This window comes from Oncorhynchus clarkii, chromosome 2 (assembly GCF_045791955.1).
Source record: "Oncorhynchus clarkii lewisi isolate Uvic-CL-2024 chromosome 2, UVic_Ocla_1.0, whole genome shotgun sequence".
NCBI classification, from domain to species: Eukaryota; Metazoa; Chordata; class Actinopteri; order Salmoniformes; family Salmonidae; genus Oncorhynchus; species Oncorhynchus clarkii.
The window spans coordinates 34,268,521-34,288,865 of record NC_092148.1 but is presented as its reverse complement, the minus strand read 5'-3'; the positions used below and the strand labels follow the sequence as shown (position 1 = coordinate 34,288,865).

At 40.4% G+C, this 20,345-nt stretch overlaps 1 protein-coding gene across 1 annotated transcript in view; it reads right to left on the bottom strand.

Annotated features, from left to right (window-relative positions):
• The window catches only part of LOC139381025 (ER membrane protein complex subunit 2-like), a 60,380-nt gene that overhangs the window by 17,597 nt on the left and 22,438 nt on the right, over positions 1 to 20,345 (bottom strand). The window contains exons 4-5 of the mRNA XM_071124264.1: positions 19,532 to 19,617; positions 9,451 to 9,508 (exon numbers count right to left, since the gene is read on the bottom strand). Coding sequence (XP_070980365.1) covers positions 9,451 to 9,508; positions 19,532 to 19,617 — 144 coding nt within the window. The remainder of the gene's footprint in view (positions 1 to 9,450; positions 9,509 to 19,531; positions 19,618 to 20,345) is intronic.

The following is a 20,345-nucleotide window of genomic DNA, read 5'->3' as shown; positions in this document are numbered from 1 at the left end:
TTACATTTTCTCTACGGAAACATCAGCCAACAGCGTTGGTGGTGATGTGGTGATGTTCAGTATCAAATCATAACATTTCAGTTAAGAGATATCTTCAAATTAGGAGAGAGATATTGACTGCATCTTTAAAATTGATGTGCCAGCATCTCATAAGAGGTAATGGCTATATCTGTGGAAGGAAGAACACAAATTATGAGTCAACATTCAAGAGTCGGCGTGTGAGCTTAGAGTCTGAGATATAGTGGTGAGTCATCCACTAAGTGGGGAAAACAGCGCCTTAGCCCAAATCCAATGGCCAGCGCATTCAGAATGAGCTTCTGAAGCCTAGCTAACTTACTTCAGCCTCCAATTGCCTTTTCTTTCATTTCGATGTTGAAGTGACCTTAAAGTGGATTGGATTCTCATCAATCTGAATCAGAAAGTATTACGTCCCCTCTGACTTTTCCAGGCTGCATTTTGGAGGGTGTGTGTGTGTGTGTGTGTGTGTGTGTGTGTGTGTGTGTGTGTGTGTGTGTCTAACGGCGGGCTGCTGTTGCCATTAGAATGGTGCTGCCCTGCCTGCCACGGACCACTTTATTTATGGACTGGCATTTGATTGAGTGGGGCTTCCTTTCTCCCACACTCAAAACCAAAGCCATTGTGGGCTGTGCATGAGTCATGTCTGAGCTGCCATAAATCTGGGAATCCACTGACACCACCGTCACAATAAATCCACTTATTCATCACCCTGGGACAGGGACCTGCACTACAGCCTGGCTATGGTTCTTACATAGCCCACACACACAGGACACACACTCACCTAAAGTCAGCCAACTTTGATAAATATCTAGATAATTCTTGACCTGTCTTATTGTTTGCCTTTGTTCTAAAATAAACACATACCATGTGAATTTCTGTTTGAGAGTGGTCCTCACACAATTAAACACAAGCATTGTCAAGAAAATATTATTCAAAAGGATTAGGATTCATTTATAGAGCAATCTGAGTGAGTAGGGGAAGGGGGGTGACACCAACTACTTCTTCTCTTCCCCCTCTGCTCATAAAACACATATCTCCTCAAAAGATCAAACTATTCTACATGGACCATATTCTACTGGGGCTTGATGCTATGTGAGATTAAGGAATTTATACTCACTTCTAACCAAATTGCTAACATATGTATTTTTCCCCGTCCGATACCAAAACTATGTCAGAACACCAACTTTCAGTGTGGATGTTGCAATTGTTGGCCTACCCCACACCCCTCTCTTTCCCCCTTCCTCTCTTTCTCTCCCAGTCCTTTCTTTCCCGATAAAGAACCACTTGGGGCTCACTCAGAACATATGGAAGTTGGTAGCCCCGAAGGAGTCACACCCCGAAGGAGTCACACAGATCTTTATTAAATGCGGAGCTCTTCCAAACCACCCCCCCCCCCCCCCCCCTCCAAACTAATGATCCAGACGAACCTGGCAGCAGGGATAATCCTGCTGTTGTCATGATTCTTTTTTAATTAGGGTTCTCGAGGAGCACAGGATTGTTTAAATCACCCCTGGCTCTCGCTGAGAAGGACTGACCACAACCCAGGCTCTGACTGTGAGGACTACACTGGACACCTAGATAGCCTGTGTTATAATAATGTTACATAACATACATGGGAGAGATGGAGGGGTTGAGAATGGAGGGAGGAGATGGAGAGAGAGAAGAATACAGAGACAAAAGGGAGGGACCATGAACGACGCTCTGTGCCACTGTTGTGAAATAGCTAGTAGGTGAAGGTATTAATATATTAAAAGCAACAATAACACTAAATTCAGAGTAAAACATTTGTGTACAGTAAACGAATAAGCTATTACAAATGCCTAAGAGCTTAGGGAGTTTTACTTGTAATCAAAGTATACTAAGGCATCCAGAAATCAAATACAGAAGCATTGTCTAAATAGTGCCTAAATCATATGGTTGCAAAAAGCCAATATTTTCATTTTCAACAGGATCTAGTTTCAGCTCGGTAGAAAACTGAGTGCATCTTGACCTCCGTAAAAACTATCTTGTTCTACACTAATTGCATACAATTCCCATTCAACCTCAGTAAGGGATTCTCAGTGACCTCAATTGCTTTCTCAATAAATACTAGCTATGTTTCTACACACCAATTAGGATGAAATGAGGGCCGGAATTCCATATATCAGATGAATCATCCACAGTGTCATTTGGACTCCGAATGAATAATAAATGAAGTTATCTTTTGTATGAAAATGTGGTGGACAGACACTAGGCTAGGCTATAGCCTTTTAGTCAAAGTTCTCAAAGAAAAAGAAAAAAAGACGAGAGAAGCACAAAAATGCATTTACGCAAGCAAATTAGAATTTCGCCAGATCATTGCTGTAGGTATTGGAACACAATAAAGCTATAGAAGGGCTAAGAGTTCGACACATTCTTTGGACACCGCCATGGCAGAGAAACCTTGAGCAATTTTGTTGATTCAACAATTTTGGTTAATGGGTACCACATCTATTCCACAGCCTGTAATTACAACAGCTCAGTTTCCAATCTCCAGCTCGGCATGCTGGGATGCCTCACAAGTCCTTGCTGTGGTCGCCAATTTTCCGCCATTTCTTTTGAGCTCCATCCCCTCCCTCATCGTACAGAACATGTTAGAGAACATGCTGGACTGGGAGCAGTGGAGATCCTTCATTCAAAGACAGGTGACCTAAATGATGTCAGCCCCCGTCTACACCACACCCTCACCAGCCAGGACGGGTTGGTGGGAGAAAAAAAACTGGTCTGGAAGACACCAGGGGACAGTGCGTATCTGTTTCCATTCCCGCCTTCAGGTTTAACAAAAGGGCGCTGGTGTTATGGGTGACATCCATCCTGCCTTTGGCGATCAGGAAACAGACCGATCACATCCCCAGGACATTGCCTGGGTGGTGCTCTGATTGACTAGCGAGTACTAGTACCCACCAATCCCTCAAGGATACAATTCCCAAGGCACCTCCCATTTCCCATGGGAGAAGATTTCACTACCCAAAGAATGAAAAGGGCAATGCATATTTTAACTAGTTTACCCATTAAGTAAACTATTATGTGTCATAGGTAGAGCTCCTAGAAAGCCTTTGATAATTCAGGACCTGGTAGACTTTCAGCAAAGTCTGCCTAAAACAATGTCCTTTGCAAAGGCTGATTTTACTCTGCCCTTCCAAGTTCAGTTTAGGTTGAAATGTTTTATGGTATACCAGGGTATTTGGAAAAGGACACGTTTTTTTTAAATACATTTAAATATTTGTAGTTTCATTTTAAGTAAATACTCGCAGTCAACTTGTGTAATACATTAGAAGAAAAAAGATTGTGTTCTTCATTTCACCTACCACATCATTGTTCCATTATGGAGCTTACCGGTAGACCCCAGTCACATGGTGTTTGTTAACAAGCAGACAACAATGAGAGACCGGAGCCTTGAGTCACTCACTGTTGTGCAGCACGTGCCAGGTGATCTAGTTACAGGAATTCACAACTAAATGTTTGCCTGCTAGATATCTTATAATTATTAAGTTAACTGTCTAGAATGCGCTAAATGCTCTGCAGTTGTGCATGTGGTTATGCCTCTATTTTGTCAACAAAAAAAATATTATTCTCCTTTTTGATTGTGCATTTTCAGTTTAAATTGCAGTTCTTACTTTGGCCACTAGGGTTAGTCAGCGATTTCAGGCAGTCGAAGTCATTGACTTGCGTGCTAGCAAGTTAGCGATTAGTTCTCAGCTGTTAGTAGTTTCTTACTGTTAATAAATACGGATGATTGACATAATTACTTTGAGTCATTACTAAATTATACATAAAAATACCGTTATAAAAATCCAAACCGGTCAATGAATGGATACTGGTATATAACGTAAGTCTCTTACAGTTCACCCCCCCCCCCCCCCAGCCTTAGTTCAGTTTGCAGCCATAATACTCAAATATAGTAAATGGCACGAACAACTAAGCACAATTAGGCTAATTGACAGAACTACCAATGCTAACGCTAGCTAGCTAGCTAATGGGCTTACAAAAATACTGGGTGAGAGATACAAATTTGATGTCCCTTTTTAATGTATCCATTAGTTAATCTGACTGGGGAAATAGATAAAAGGGCTTCATTGCCAAAAACCCAAAGTATTCATTTAAAAGAGTTCAGTGTTTCCCAACTGGAAAACAACTATCTAAAGTTAGCTTGAAATTAAATCTAGCTACCATTACTACTTTTGTAAATATAAACCTGATGGTGGAAACATACTGAAATCTCGCTTCCATCTGTCACAGACACTTGTGGATTGGAGTTCGCCAGAGGAGTTCAGCAAAATATGTAGGCTGGGCAATCCACGATTGAACACATTTGACAAACACCTGACTTGATTTTTATGCCATTTTGTTGTTTAAAGCCAGCGAACAAAACCATTTCTAAAACTTTAGACCCTAGGGAAATCATTCAATTGAAATAAATTCATTAGGCCCTAATCTATGGATTTGACATAACTGGGAGGGCATATGCCCACCCACTGGGGAGCAAGGATCAGCCAATCACCATGAGTTTTTTTCCTCACAAAAGGGCTTTATTACAGACAAAATACTCCTGTTTCATCAGCTGCCCGGGATGGTTGGTCTCAGACCATCCCGCAGGTGAAGAAGCCGGATGTGGAGGTCCTGGGCTGGTGTGGTTACAAGTGTTCTGCGGTTGTGAGGCCAGTTGGTATGGAATGCCGTTTGGGTCGCGTTAAATAACATTTTAATTTGACAAATAACACAATTCTATTATAGATGTTGTCTGTGCTGAATTTGCACGTGCAAGCCAAGCGCTACCACTACTATCAGTAGCACTGTCAAAGCTGTACAAAAAAGTCTGCAAACTCCGGCCACGAACGATGAGTTTACAATACCGCGTTGGTAATAAGGTAATAAGGCATTACATTTGTTTGACCGCTACATCTGTGGTAGCTTGGTACCTAGCTAACACCAATACAACCAGCTTTGCGAGTAAGTATTAGCTAAGTTGTTCACCTATTGAAATTGAACTGAAGTTCATGAAAATAAATAGCAACTACTTTAACCCTGTTACCCAAAGCTAACGTTAGAAACAGCCAGCTAACTTAATCTGGCTAGTGAGGCTCGACCGGACCGGGTTGTTGTGAAGCTAGCCACAGTAAGGATTAGGCACAACAGTGGAATTTGAGTTTTGCCTTCAAAATAAAAGTACCTCTTTGAATGTGATGCAGAAGGTTACAATTGGTGGAATCATGCCATATTTAGACTAGACAATGTTAAACAAGGTTGGAAGGTGTATCAGTCTACTCGGTGACACCCACAGAACACAACTGTGAAGAGTTTACACAAATATTAGCGTTGTAGCTCTTATCGTGGGACTGTGACTGTGAAATCACCTACCCAGTCATCCTATTGTGTGTATTGACATTCAAATTGCACTGAACAGCTTTACCTAAGGATTGGGGATCAATGAAATGGGGTATCAGTCTACTCAATACTCAATTTTATGAGAGTTTTCAGACTCCAAAACATCCATGCAGTATTGTTTCTCCTCTGGAATAATGTTTAATACACATAGTAGGTTGACAATAAACGTGGCTCAATTCAGTTGTTTCAGAGTCCCGCAAGAAGAGCTACAACGCTAATGTTCTCTGGGTGTCACTGTGTAGACTGATACCCCATGTCATTGATCCAGAATCCATAGGTAAGGCTGTACAGTGAAATAAGTATGCCCCTAATGCAATTCTAAAGTCTAATACATCCAGTGTGATTTAAACAGATTTTTGTCAAATTAACAAATTGTCTTTTGTTGATTTCATATAACATTGTAACCTTGTTTATTATGATCTATTCAATTATGGCATAATTCTACTATTTGTACTCATTTGCATCACTGTCAATGACAAACTTTTTTTTTGAAGGCTAACCGCAAAGACCACTATTGTGGCTAATCCTTATTGTGGCTAGCTTCACATAGATGGGTCCGACCACCATTAATCAAATAAGAACTTTTAGAAATTAGGGTTATTTTAGATGACGATACCTAGCTATATAGTTATCTAGCTCTACTATAGCTACTGAAACAGACTGTCATTGTGCTATGTTTTTGAGGAAGAACATTGTTTGCATCCATTAGCTTTTTTTCTGACCAGCACTGTAGGTGAGCGAGGCAACTTTACCATCATCATAGCATACGTAAATGGATGAATCATTGTGACATATGAAATACGAGTGATAGTGTAATCAATGTATAATAACTACGTAAAAAAAATTATGAACGCGTTAAATTGTTGTGAAGTGCAGTCATATTCAGGTCCTGATTGGTCAAAAGTGTTATTTGACGTGTATCTTTTTTGACACGCAAAGACCCAGAGTTCCATAGGTTGGACGCTTGCCAAAAACGAAAACATTGGAGGCGGCTTATGGTAGAGAAATTAACATTCAATGACATGTCAATTGCACGCTCCCTCAAAACTTCAGACATCTGTGGCATTGTGTTGTGTGACAAAACTGCACAATGTAGAGTGCAGGACAAGGTGTACGTGTCATGATCATGCTGTTTAATCAGCTTCTTGATATGCCACACCTGTCAGGTGGATGGATTATCTTGGCAATGGAGAAATGCTCACTAACAGGGATGTAAACACATTGGAGAGAAATACGCTTTTTGTGCATATGGAAGGAAAAAAAAGATATTTTATTTCAGCTCATGAAACGAACACTTTACATGTCGTGTTAGCAATAAATATACTGAACAAAAATGTTGAGGTTGTGGAAGTGCCTGCACTGGTAACTTGACGACCAAAAGCAGTTGCTCTGGAGGCATCACGGCCTATACAAACTAACTTGAGCTTCCCTTCCCACCACCTGTCTTGTCTTCCATGACAGACTATTCAATGTGCTTATAATTGAAAGAGGACATGGTGGATCTAACCTGTGTAAAACAAATAGAACTCTCATTTTAATAGAAGAACGGTGACTGGTTTGGTCCAACAGAAACAGAGAAAAATAAAGAATGACTGTAAATGACAAAGTGAAGGTGAAAAGGGGTCTGAACGAGGAGGAGAAGACCGTTACACTCCAGGGAACCGATAGAGATGAGGGGGCAATTCTTCCACACCAGAAAGAAGGGGAGGTGACTGCATCAGAGCATACCCAAGTTTATTGATTTTGTCAGCAAGGCCTCCGTTTGTTTGAAACAGACAGTCGATGAGGTGCAGAATCCTCACAAGGTGTCCAAAAAACAAAATGTTTACGCTTCGTTTCTCGCACTTTGCCAGCCAAGAGAAAATGTTTAATATATTTAAGCAAGACCATGTGTCGGTGCAACGCAGAAACGTGTTGAATGTCTACAGGAGGACTGCCAAAACAAATAAGGTCATGGTTTCTTTTGAAAACCCTTTAAAACATGTATTTTCTTGCGTGGCCACATGTCCTTATGGAAACAATTAACAGCAGGTACAATGTGTTTTGGGTTGGTGGTCGGGGATTGGCAGAACACTGGATAGACATGGTCTTGCAAGTCCTTCATCTGAAATTCAATATAAATTGAGAGAAGATTATATGGAATTTAAGGCAACAATAGTGCATATCTAAAGGCTATACTCGTTTATAATATGATGGACTCAAATGGTAAACTGCTGCGTAAACCAGAGGGTTGCATTTGTTGGAATTGTTTTGTGTTAACAGTTTTGCTACATCACTATGATAATGCAGACTAATTGGCAGATAGACAGAAATACAGATGACAGACAAAAGACAACATGTGGATAGAACTGACGATCAAGATAGTGGGAAAGTAGCAGCCTTGTCAGAGCCCAGATACTCTACAAATCTCACAGTGCATAGTGCATGGGCTTAAGATATAATATAACAAGAACACGAGTAAATACCAAAAACGGCTTCCTATATCTGTTTCTACTGTTCAGAAGTGAACGCTGGGCTTTACACCTGAAGGGATGCACATATCAATGTCGACTAACCGACCCTCATTAACCGGTCAACAAACTGTAAAAAAAAAAAAATAATAATAAAAAATCCAGACAGTAAAATTGTGTGACTAACAAAAAATACTATGCATGCATACAAGAAATATACATTCTTCTTTAAGAGAACCATGCAACAATAGCAAGCCTATCGTCTTTCAGTCAAAAGGTTTTAGCCTTACGGAACATGGAACTCCTGTAATGAAGCAGCTCATCATTTTCAAAAATCAATTTGCAGGAAAACCCTGTTCTAAAACAGCACACCTAATGCAAGCGGTTCCATGTGACAGATGAAAATCTCAGTTAGAAACATAGAACGAGGGGGACTCGAATAGCAACAACTAAGATGGCCACTGGCTTCTGGACAATGAAATAAAGTTGATATGAAAATCAATAAATCAGGAGAGAAATGCTGGTTAACGGCATGATGAAGTCAAAATAATTGCCTCCACGTTTCTATGGATGGATTTTGGCTACTGGGCTACTTTGAAGCAAGGTAAGACATGCCTCATTATTTGAGGTAAAGTAAAACTTTCAGGTTTCATACAATTATAATGCCTCATGCGTACATTGCAAAGTGGTGTGTGACACACTGATACCCTACCTACCGTTGCACTCAAATGATGAAAGGGAGGTGCATTTTAATAACGAGTTGAGATTGAGAAGCAAAAATATTAGCACTTTTTAATGGGCTTACAAAAGCATGTTTCACTCAAGCTCTCGCAGTCTCACACGAGTCGTGGGATTAGGCACATCCTCCATCCTCGTCCACAAAGCCCTAACAAAACAAAAACTTGGTAATAGCGCTTACTGTTGCCCCTAGTGGCCGGTTTTGAAGGTATTTCCCGACATCCCCAGGACATTGATAGACGTCCAATTTCGAAGTCAATCTTGAACGATCTCCCTCCCTGGTTTCACTCAAGTACCAGCTTTGAGGAGCTACTCTCGCGCTGTTTTTAAAGGTGATTGGCTATTCCGCTCCTCCAACAAGGTTATGTATGCTGTGCACGTGAAATAAATAATATTGCATAATGACTAACAAAAATACACAAGTGCCAATTTAATACCACTAAACTATGAAAATGTACTTATAGAGACTGATAAGCATGAGCGGTAAAATGCCTTTTCATTAACACCCCTAACCTGAAGCCAGGAGGGGTCTAAGGACTACCTATATATCACCGTCTTCAAAGAGCAGGCATTTAGGTTAGCCTTAGTTCCACCACACATGTCCAACACTGCCTAAGACCATGAACCACTCCCCCCTCTCCCACTCCCTCAAACACTTGTCATTTGTGTAGGTGAGAGCCTGATCAGCAATGTGGTTGAGGTCAAAAAGGCCAAGGGGAGTTTAACTATGCAAACTCGCACCACTAATACCAAAGCTTTTCAGCAGATTCAACGCTGTCCAAAATGTTTGGACCACAACTGTAACAAAATAAGAATTAAGTGTGTGTTTTTCCTCTCTTACCGTATTGGTGGGATCGTCTTGCAGTATTGAATCATACTGCTTGCTGGCATCCTCATACCTTCAAAGGCAGAAGAAGAAAGAAAAAAAGACTGACCAGTCAAGACAAATTAGGTGGTGTTGAAATCAAACAGAGTTCAAGGCAATCAAGTTCCTGTACACAATGCAGCCGGTCTCTATGGTTACACAGTGAACCCTTGCCGAAATCAGCAGCGATCTAAAAAGAAGAAATAAACAGTCATTACTGTTGCTGCTCAAATAGCCTGCATTGTGAGAGGCTTACACCACTTAACAATGAGTCAAGAAACCAACACAAAGAGTAGGGAAGCACACTGATTTGAAGAGTGTATAGACAATTATTGCCTGTGATTTGCTCAAAAGGTGATTCAAATCAATCTGTTTAGTTGCGTTTTAAAAGGCCTTTCTTTTGAGCCGTGTAGAATAATAGGCTACCTTCTATTACATACAAGTCTGATCAGAGCTATATTCAACACAATGTGTGTTTTAAAGTTACGGAGCAAAGGGGGAATCCATACGATTCTGTTTAATATTAGTGAGTTATGAGCTGTAAATATCAAACCATGCAGACATTTCCTGGCAACAGGGAGGTGGGGAGGCGTGTTCACTTCACTTGTCATGTCAAATCATGGGTCTGCAGGGATGATTTTGAACTAGTTTTTTTTTATTAGAGGTGAACTGCAATGCTAACGGTTTAGCAGCCAAAAAGCCAGGGCTCCATGATCAAAACCTGTTCTGCTCACCACAACCTACAACAGAAGCAACTCTGTTTCCCATTAGCAGTGAGCAGCCCCACTTCCAGTGCCACTCCTTCCCTCACATCCACTTTATTACTCAACTGCACTCTGGGAGATTTCAGATGGCACCAGGCAACCACTCACGAGCCACTTTGATATGCTTTATTTACTGGGGGGGGTTCAACGAAACACAGTGTATGTGTGTCGGGGGTGAGGGATAGTTAGTTGTTTGAAGCTGTGTCATTCCAGTGTACCTCCGCCTGAAGCCAATTAGAGGCCAGTGTGTGCCATTTATTTAATCTGACAGTGCAGGAGTTCAATTATCACATCAACTCCGACATAACCGATAAACGAGTCATGGTGATCAGGGGTGGTAAACAAATTGAATTACCCTTACTCCAGTTCCAGTCAAAAATACTGCGGTTATCTTGTTCCCTTACATTCACTCCCTTTCGGTTTTTATTAATCACAATTGCAGATGTACAAATAAACAGTGCTGAGAAGAAACAAAGCTGAAACTGTGGTGACATGCAAATATTTACAGCCAGGCAAGACCTCGTCTCTCAGCTCAGAGACGAAAAGCACAACAAGATAATATATATATTTTTTTTAAACAGAAGATTGAGGGACCCCCAGAATAGCAGTGGGAGCAAACCACTTCCTTCCTGGGGAATCCCTCGCTCAGGCTAAAAGGGCCGAGCACTGAAGCATTCACTTATTTTTTCTCCCCCATTTTTCCAGCGGAATGGTTGTTTCCAACACAAACAGAGCCCACCACACACACTTACACACTCACCCAGACCATCGTACCACTTAGGATCTACAGTACACCCCCCTTTACCCCAGGCCTATAGGGTAAATTCAGTTTAAGTCAATCAATTTTTGACAGCATCCCTTTTGCTTTAAACTAAACTTTCCATATGTTCACCCATGGAAAAAGTGGTCGGAAAGTGACTTGGACCTGAATGCCAAAACATTCAGGAGATAGAGGTGCTCAAAGTGCAACCATTTCCCATTCCCTACCATGAGACATCCATGCCTTCATCACTGGAAAATATAAACGGTTGAGTTATAGATAATTTAAAAGCTTACAAAAAGTGGTCAAACTTGTATTATTTATTGGAAGAAAAAAAGGTTCCATAATAAATAAATAAACTTTAAATGTCAATTATCTAAAAACACAAATTTTTTCCATATTCGCATTGTGTTGTAGCTTAGACCCTATTTCACATTGTTAAAATTGTTAAAAATTGAAGGCACACAAGACACCTGTCTGATTTGTGCCAGTCTCAGTGGACTAATCCATTGCGGAGACCGTTGGGATGGCACAGTCCATCACCTTAAGACAGTAGTTCCCAACCAGGGGTACTAGGATCCCTGGGGGGGTACTTGGCCTATCCACAGGGGGCACTTGATTAGAAACATGAGACCATAGGCGCTACTGATAAAATGCTCATAGGGGGAGTGCCTCAGGGGTACTCCATGAAGAGAAACATGCAATTGTTGGTTCAGTAAATGAAAAAGGTTTGGAAATATTGCTGTAAGACATACAATGCCTTCAGAAAGACCAATTACCTTCTTGCCTGGTTGCTAAGTTTGGTTGAACGGACAGCTCTAGGCAGAGACTGGGTAGCTCCAATAATTTACCAATAATGGAGATCACTTTGCTCTTGGAAACTTTCAACACTCTAGAAATTGTTTTAAACCCTTCCCCAGATATATGCCAGTAAAAAGTTTGGACACACCTACTCTCTCAGTGATGACTTTGTGCTGATAATCGTAGCATTGTCACCGGCTTGATGTATCCAAACGATGCAGTCCCTTCCTCTCTCAACATTTCATTTGGATTCGGTGGACTGATATATAGTGCAGTTCGTTAAACATTCAGACTCCTTGACTTATTTCACATTTTGTTACTTCACAGCCTGATTCTAAAATGGTTGAATTGTCCCCCCCTATCAATCTGCACACAAGACCACATCACAAACAGGTTTGTAGAAATGTTTGCAAATTTTATTTTTTTAAAGTATTCAGACCCTTTACTCAGTACTTTGTTGAAGCACCTTCGGCAGCGATTACAGCCTTGTCTTCTTGGGTATGACGCTACAAGCTTGGCACACCTGTATTTGGGGAGTTTCTAACCTTTTCTGTATATCCTCTCAAGCTCTGTCAGGTTGGATGGGGAGCGTCAATGCACAGCTATTTTCAGGTCTCTCCAGAGATGTTCGATCGGGTTCAAGTCAGGGCTCTGGCTGGGCCACTCAACAACATTCAGAGACTTGTCCCGAAGCCACTCCTGCGTTGTGTTGGCTGTGAGCTTAGGGTCGTTGTGCTGTTGGAAGGTGAACATTCTCCCCAGTTTAAGGTCCTGAGCAGGTTTCATCAAAGATCACTGTACTTTTCTCCGTTCATCTTTCCCTCGATCCTGACTAGTCTCCCAGTTCCCTGCCACTGAAAAACATCCACACAGCATGCTGCTGACACCACGCTTCACCGTTGGGATGATAATTGTCCAGGTGATGAGTGGTGCCTGGTTTCCTACAGATGTGACACTTGGCATTCAGGCCAAAGAGTTCAATCTTGGTGTCATCAGACCAGAGAATCTTGTTTCTCATGGACAGAGATCTTTAGGTGCCTTTTGGCAAACTCCACGCAGGCTGTCATGTGCTTTTTACTGAGGAGTGGCTTCTGTTTGGCTTAATTGGTGGAGGGCTGCATAGATGGTTGTCCTTCTAGAACGTTCTCCCATCTCCACAGAGCAACTCTGGAGCTCTGATAGAGTGACCAATGCGTTCTAGGTCAAATTCATGGCCAAGGCCCTTCTCCCCCGATTGCTCAGTTTGGCTGGGCGGCCAGCTGATGGAAGAGTCTTGGTGGTTCCAAACTTCTTCCATTTAAGAATGATGGAGGCCACTGTGTTCTTTGCGACCTTCAATGCTGCAGAGGTGGTACCATTCCCCAGATCTGTGCCGACACAATCCTGTCTCTGAGCTCTACGGACAATTAATTTGACCTCATGGCTTGATTTTTGCTCTGACCTGCACTGTCAACCGTGGGACCTTATATAGACAGGAATGTGCCTTTCCAAATCATGTCCAAACAATTGAATTCACTCCAATCAAATTGTAGAAACATCTCAAGAATGATCAATCGAAACCGGATGCACCGGAGCTCAACTTCGAGTCTCATAGCAAGGGTCTGAATACTTATGTAAATAAGTATTATTCTTTTTTATTGTTAATTTGCAAAAGTTTCAACAAAAAAAAAACCTTTTTGCTTCGTCATATTGGGGTAGTGTGTAGATTGATGAGAATAAATTATAATTTTATCCACCTTAAAATAAGGCTGTAATGTAACAAAATATAGGGAAAAGGGGAAGGGGTCTGAATACTTTAAATGCACTGTAGGGTACAGAACAGATTAATACAAAAGAATGCCCTGCCCTATTCTAAATTCACAATTGGTGATTACATAATTATGCGTAATTACTGACGAATCGAGGCAAAGTTAAGCATCTCTGGATTAACCATTACATTTTAGCAACATTTAGGAATGAATAAATTGGCTACATTTCTTTAAATTGGACAATTCTGTGAACTGTTGACATATTATCTATTAGCAAAGGTATCAGCTAGAGATGACGTGCAGGACCTTGCAAGGATTTGTAGTCTTGCATGATGTCTACTTTGTGGCTAATTAGCATTTTTGAAATAATAAATAGAGCTGAATATATTGATAAATAGTCAACTTGTCCGAGAGAGATTTACACAGCTCACCAAGGTAAGCCTATACTAAACACAGCCCTTATTTAAGTGTTCAAAAAAAATTCCCTATGGGAAAAATTTATGGTGGAAACCATTTCCTCAAATGACCGCTAGGTTTTATGGGTATTATGACACATGGGGCGGCAGGGTAGCCTAGTGGTTAGAGAGTTGGACTAGTTACCGAAAGGTTGCAAGTTCAAATCCCCGAGCTGACAAGGTACAAATCTGTCGTTCTGCCCCTGAACAGGCAGTTCCCACTGTTCCTAGGCCGTCATTGAAAATAAGAATTTGTTCTTAACTGACTTGCCTAGTTAACCTGTTGGATCTCTGGGGGCGCTATTTCATTTTTGGATAAAAAACGTTCCCGTTTTAAGCGCGATATTTTGTCACGAAAAGATGCTCGACTATGCATATTCTTGACCGTTTTGGAAAGAAAACACTCTGAAGTTTCAGAATCTGCAAAGATTTTGTCTGTAAGTGCCCCAGAACTCATTCTACAGGCGAAACCAAGATGATGCATCACCCAGGAATTAGCAGAATTTCTGAAGCTCTGTTTTCCATTGTCTCCTTATATGGCTGTGATTGCGCAAGGAATGAGCCTACACTTTCTGTCGTTCGCCCAAGGTCTTAGCAGCATTGTGACGTATTTGTAGGCATATCATTGGAAGATTGACCATAAGAGACTACATTTTCCAAGTGTCCGCCTGGTGTCCTGCGTCGAATTCGGTGCGCAATTGCCAGCTGCTTCCACTTTACCATTTGATTCAGGGGAGAAAGCATGTGTCCAAGAACGATGTATCAATGAAGAGATATGTGAAAAACACCTTGATGATTGATTCTAAACAGCGTTTGCCATGTTTTCAGTCGATATTATGGAGTTAATTTGGAAAAAAGTTCGCGTTTTGAGGACTGAATTTTCGTTTTTTTTTTGGTAGCCAAATGTGATGTATAAAACGGAGCTATTTCTAATACACAAAGAATCTTTTTGGAAAAACTGAGCATCTGCTATCCAACTGAGAGTATCCTCATTGAAAACATCAGAAGTTCTTCAAAGGTAAATGATTTTATTTGAAGGCTTTTATGTTTTTGTTGAAATGTTGCGTGCTGGATGCTAACGCTATGCTAACGCTAAATCCTTTGTTTGCTAGCTACTGTTACACAAATTATTGTTTTCCTATGGTTGAGAAGCATATTTTGAAAATCTGAGATGACAGTTTTGTTTACAAAAGGCTAAGCTTGCGAGATGGCATATTTATTTCATTTCATTTGCGATTTTCATGAATAGTTAACGTTGCGTTATGGTAATGAGCTTGAGTCTGTATTCCTGATACCGGATCCGGTATGGGGAGTTCCAAGAGGTTAAATAAAGGTAAAATAAAAAATAAAATAAAAAACATCCACTGTGGGGCTCTTTTAAGCCTAACTTAAGACAAAATAACAAACAAGTCTGCAGTACGGCAGCATTTCATTGTAGTAAAGGATGTCGGCAAAAAAAGAGTTGCTTACCATAGTTGGACAACAAACAAGACACAATACTTGAAAACAGTAAATTAGTCTACTGTTTTTTGAGTTGCAGATTCTAGTTGACAGATTGAAAATGCTTGACAGAGGCCGCTGCAGTGGATGGAGCTCTCCAAGGTGATGAACTGAATCTTTAGTGAGCGCTTTCTCCTTCATTGGATAGCAGTCGCTTTCCTCCATTCTGAAACAATCTTCGGTGCGCTGTTGAATTGGCGCAATGCTGGTTTGCATGTTAACTTCTTGATGCACCCATCCCATTAGCGGGATCATTTTTGTCAACACCCGCTGAATTGCAGAGCGCCAAATTCAATTTAAATTACTAAAAATATTACATTTTCATGAAATCACAAGTGCAATATAGCAAAACACAGCTTAGCTTGTTGTTAATCCAGCTGGCGTGTCAGATTTCAAAAAAGCTTTTCAGCGAAAGCATACCAAGCGTTTATGTAAGGACATCTCTCAGCAGACAAACATTACAAACAGCTAGCAGCCAAGTAAATTGGTCACGAATGTCAGAAAAGCAAAATGAATCACTTACCTTCGATGATCTTCGGATGTTTGCACTCAGGAGACTCCGTTACACAATAAATGTTCCTTTTGTTCCATAAAGATTATTTTTATATCCAAAATACCTCCATTTGGTTGGCGCGTTATGTTCAGAAATCCAAAGGCTCAAGCGGTCACGACCGAGCAGACACATTCCAAATAGTATCCATAAAGTTCGTAGAAACATGTCAAACGTTTTTTAGAATCAATCCTCACGTTGTTTTTACAATATATAATCGATAATATTTCATCCAGACTGTACCTTCTTCAATAGGAGAGAGAGAGAAAATGTCTGCTCCAAACTGTTGCGCATGCAAAACACTGCTGGCACCCAGCCATACAATGACGCGATCTTTCTCGCTCATTTTTCAAAATAAAAGCCTGGAACTATGTCTAAAGACTGTTCACAACATGTGGATGCCATCGGAAAATGAATCTGGTTGATATCCCTTTAAATTGAGCGAAGGCAGGCAATGGAACAGAAAGCTTTCAGGAAAAACAGCACTTCTGGGTTGGATTTTCCTCAGGTTTTCGCCTGCAATATCAGTTCTGTTATACTCACAGACAATATTTGTACAGTTTGGAAACTTTAGTGTTTTCTATCCTAATCTGACAATTATATGCATATTCTAGACTCTGGGCCTGAGAAATAGGCAGTTTCATTTGGGTACGTTTTTCATCCAAACATCAAAATACTGCCTCCTACACTCAACCTCTTGAAGCTAGGGGGCACTATTTTATTTTTTTGGAAAAATAACGTTCCCAAAGTAAACGGCCTATTTCTCAGGACCAGATGCTAGAATATGCATATAATTGACAGCTTAGGATAGAAAACACCAAAGTTTCCAAAACTGTAAAAATATTGTCTGTGAGTATAACAGAATTGATATTGCAGGCAAAAGCCTAAAGAAAATTCCAATCAGGAAGTGACTCATATTTTGAAACCGTTGTGTTCCTATGCATCCCTATTGGCCATTGAAAGGGATATCAACCAGATTCCTTTTTCTACGTATTCCCTAAGGTGTCTACAGCCTTTAGACGTAGTTTCACGCCTTTATGTTGAAGAATGAGCGTAAAGGACCACATTGCGTAAGTGGCCAGCTGAGACCTCTCAGAGTGATTCTTGCGTAAAAGACAGAGGTAGCCATTTTTCCTCTCGGTCCTACTGAAAAGCCAATTGTCCTGGTTGATATATTATCGAATAGATATTTGAAAAAACACCTTGATGATTGATTATAAAAAGGTTTGCTATGTTTGTCGATATAATGGATATAAATTTGATTTTTTTTTTCCCCCGGCGTTGTCGTGACCGCTATTTCCGGTGGATTTCTCAACATAACATGACAAACAAACGGAGGTATTTTGGGTATAAAAATAATCTTTATGAAACAAAAGGAACATTTGCTGTCTAACTGAGAGTCTCGTCAGTGAAAACATCCGAAGATCATCAAAGGTAAACTATTAATTTGATTGCTTTTCTGCTTTTCTGATTTTTGTGACCAAGCTTCCTGCTGCTAGCTGGACATAATGCTATGCTAGGCTATCGATAAACTTACACACGCGTGTCTTGCTTTGGCTGTAAAGCATAATTTCAAAATCTGAGACAACAGGGTGATTAACAAAAGGCTAAGCTGTGTTTCGCTATATTTCACTTGTAATTTCATGAATATTTTCTAGTAAGATTATTTGGCCGTTGCACTATGCTAATTAGTGTAGTTGATGACAATTCTCCCGGATCCAGGATGGGTAGTTCCCAGAGGTTAACCTAGTAATAACCATGTGTAGTTAACTAGTGAGTATGTGAAGATGAATTGTTATTTATAAGATAAGTGTAATGCTAGCTAGCAACTTACCCTGGCTCCTTGCAGCCACAAGGTGCTTTTGACGCTGCACTCGGTAACAGGTGGTCAGCCTGCCACGCAGTTTCCTCGTAGATTGCAATGTAATGGGCATCCAAAAAGGCTGAAAACCGATTATGAAAACTTGAAATCGGCCACGCGATTAAATCGGTCAACCTCTACGTGTAACCCCACATCAAACATAGTGATCACACATTTTGACACTGTTTATGACAGGAGTTTTGAGTTTGGAAATGTGAAGTACACATTTGGACTGACGGGTGTTTGGCTAGCTTGTATGACATCAATGTGGTATTTATTATAATTTTGAATGTCTCATCTTTCAAAATGCATCGAGTCATCTTAAATTTACAGCATTTCCCTCCCTCAACACAACACATTTTTTTTGCAAAAGTTGCCCAATTACTGGGAGGGAAGAGGCAACTAATTGTCGTGCGAGGTGCTCAAATTCAGAATGGCTATCAGTCAGAGCTCTAGCATGTTACTGTACAGCCACTAGGTTCCAATTTAGGCACTTATTAGTGCCCAAATCTTCAATTTTAAACCTGTATACATACGGGTACGAGTGTAAAGGTTTAAAGCATTAGACAAGCTCAGTATATATAGTTGATTTGATTAAAAACACATAGGGTGTGTCTATATGGGAAAATACACATTTAAAAATTATGACCAATCGATTGTTTTTTTTTTGTAGTGGACAGCCCTAGTGTTATTTCAATCACAGCAATATCATTCATATAATGGACAAATCCCTTCTGACCACTGCAATTTAGGCAGTACATCATTGAAATGTAAAATGAATTTACATTTGTATTTCTAATTACAACCACAAATATGACCGCCGGTCTACCCACCAGCGAATTTCAACTTAAAAATGGTCATGCCTTTTCTATTACAGTCTCTACATTTCTATGATTTCAATAGGTTTCCTATGAAGGATTGACAGTATCATTTAAAATAACATATTCCAATTCAAGTCAACATTCTGTGATGTGTGGACCTCCAACCATCTTTGTGGTACCATTTGAAATGTCATTCCCATTTTAGTCCATTTATCAGCCAAAACATGACAACCAACCTGTGTTCAAGAGAAAGTTGTCTCTCAACTGATGGCGTGCACAACACAAAAACCTTAGATAATGTAAAATAGGGCCTAAGCTACGACATTATTCATTTTTTTTAACTAGGCAAGTCAGTTCAGAACAAATTCTTATTTACAATGACGGCCTACACCGGTCAAACCCAGAAGACGCTGGGCCAATTGTGTACCGCCCTACGATTTAAAAAAAAATAATTCTAAAATAGTTTGACAATCCTGTTTGTAAACTTTGAAATTATATAAATCTCAACTGTTTTTCTTTTCCAGTGATGAAGACATGTCTCAATGGGTCAACTTTGAAAGGGAAAGGGGATAGATACCAAGGCAGTTGCACAACTGAATGCATTCAACCGAGCACCTTCATCTCTTGAATGTTTGGCATTCAGGCCAAAGTCACTTTCTGAGCACCTCTGCAATGGGCAAATATTTATGTAAGGTTTCGTTCAAATCAAATGGGGTGCTGTCAAAAACGGATTAAAGGGTAAATCCATTTGAATTCAGTCTTTCAGCCATGTTACAGTGAGAGACTCTGAAGCTTACTTTTCTAAAGCCTCCAGCCGCATGCCCGCTAATCGCTTCACTCGTTGGCTACCTGGAAACTGCCTCTTCAGTTCCTGTAGACAAGTCTGCAAGGGAAGTGGGCAGAGGGAAGGTGCAATTAGAGTTGACTGGGTGCAACATGCTACAAACAGTCAGGACACATACACTTTCTTTTACTTAAATCCCCCATGCAGTCTTTGTAATTGTATTTTTTAAATCACTGCAAATGATCACTCTTAATTTCATGAAAATAACATTTTGCATTTACATTCTAGTCATTTAGCAGACACTCTTAATCCAGAGAGACTTACACAGTTAGTGCATTCATTTAAGAGATTCTCCGCTACTTTTGTAAACCTTTTTGCCAGTAGTTCTGAAACTAGCACTCACGAACCAAAAGTGGTCCCCTGAAAATTGCGTACTTCATCACATATGTGCACCACGTCATTGCTCGCTCTATAAATCGGTCTCTGCGGTTTCCACTGTGCCATTGGGTCCGCCCCGCAGATAACGCTGGGCAGGCCTCCTGATAGCTGTCACTCAAATGTGAGGGGCTAAAGCTCTGACAAGAACTAACTGTTAAGGGATTGGACAACGTGGGGGGGGGGAAATGTAGGGAAAATGACACAATGGCACAAACTAGGGATTTCATGACCACCCCTACGTAAAATGTATTTTTTATTTCACCTTTATTTAACCGTAAAATGTATGCACGTATTACTTTGGATAAAAGCATCTGCTAAATGGCATATATTATATTATGGCTAATTGAGGTAAAACAGTAATTCTGCTCATAGATTATGCATATATGAAC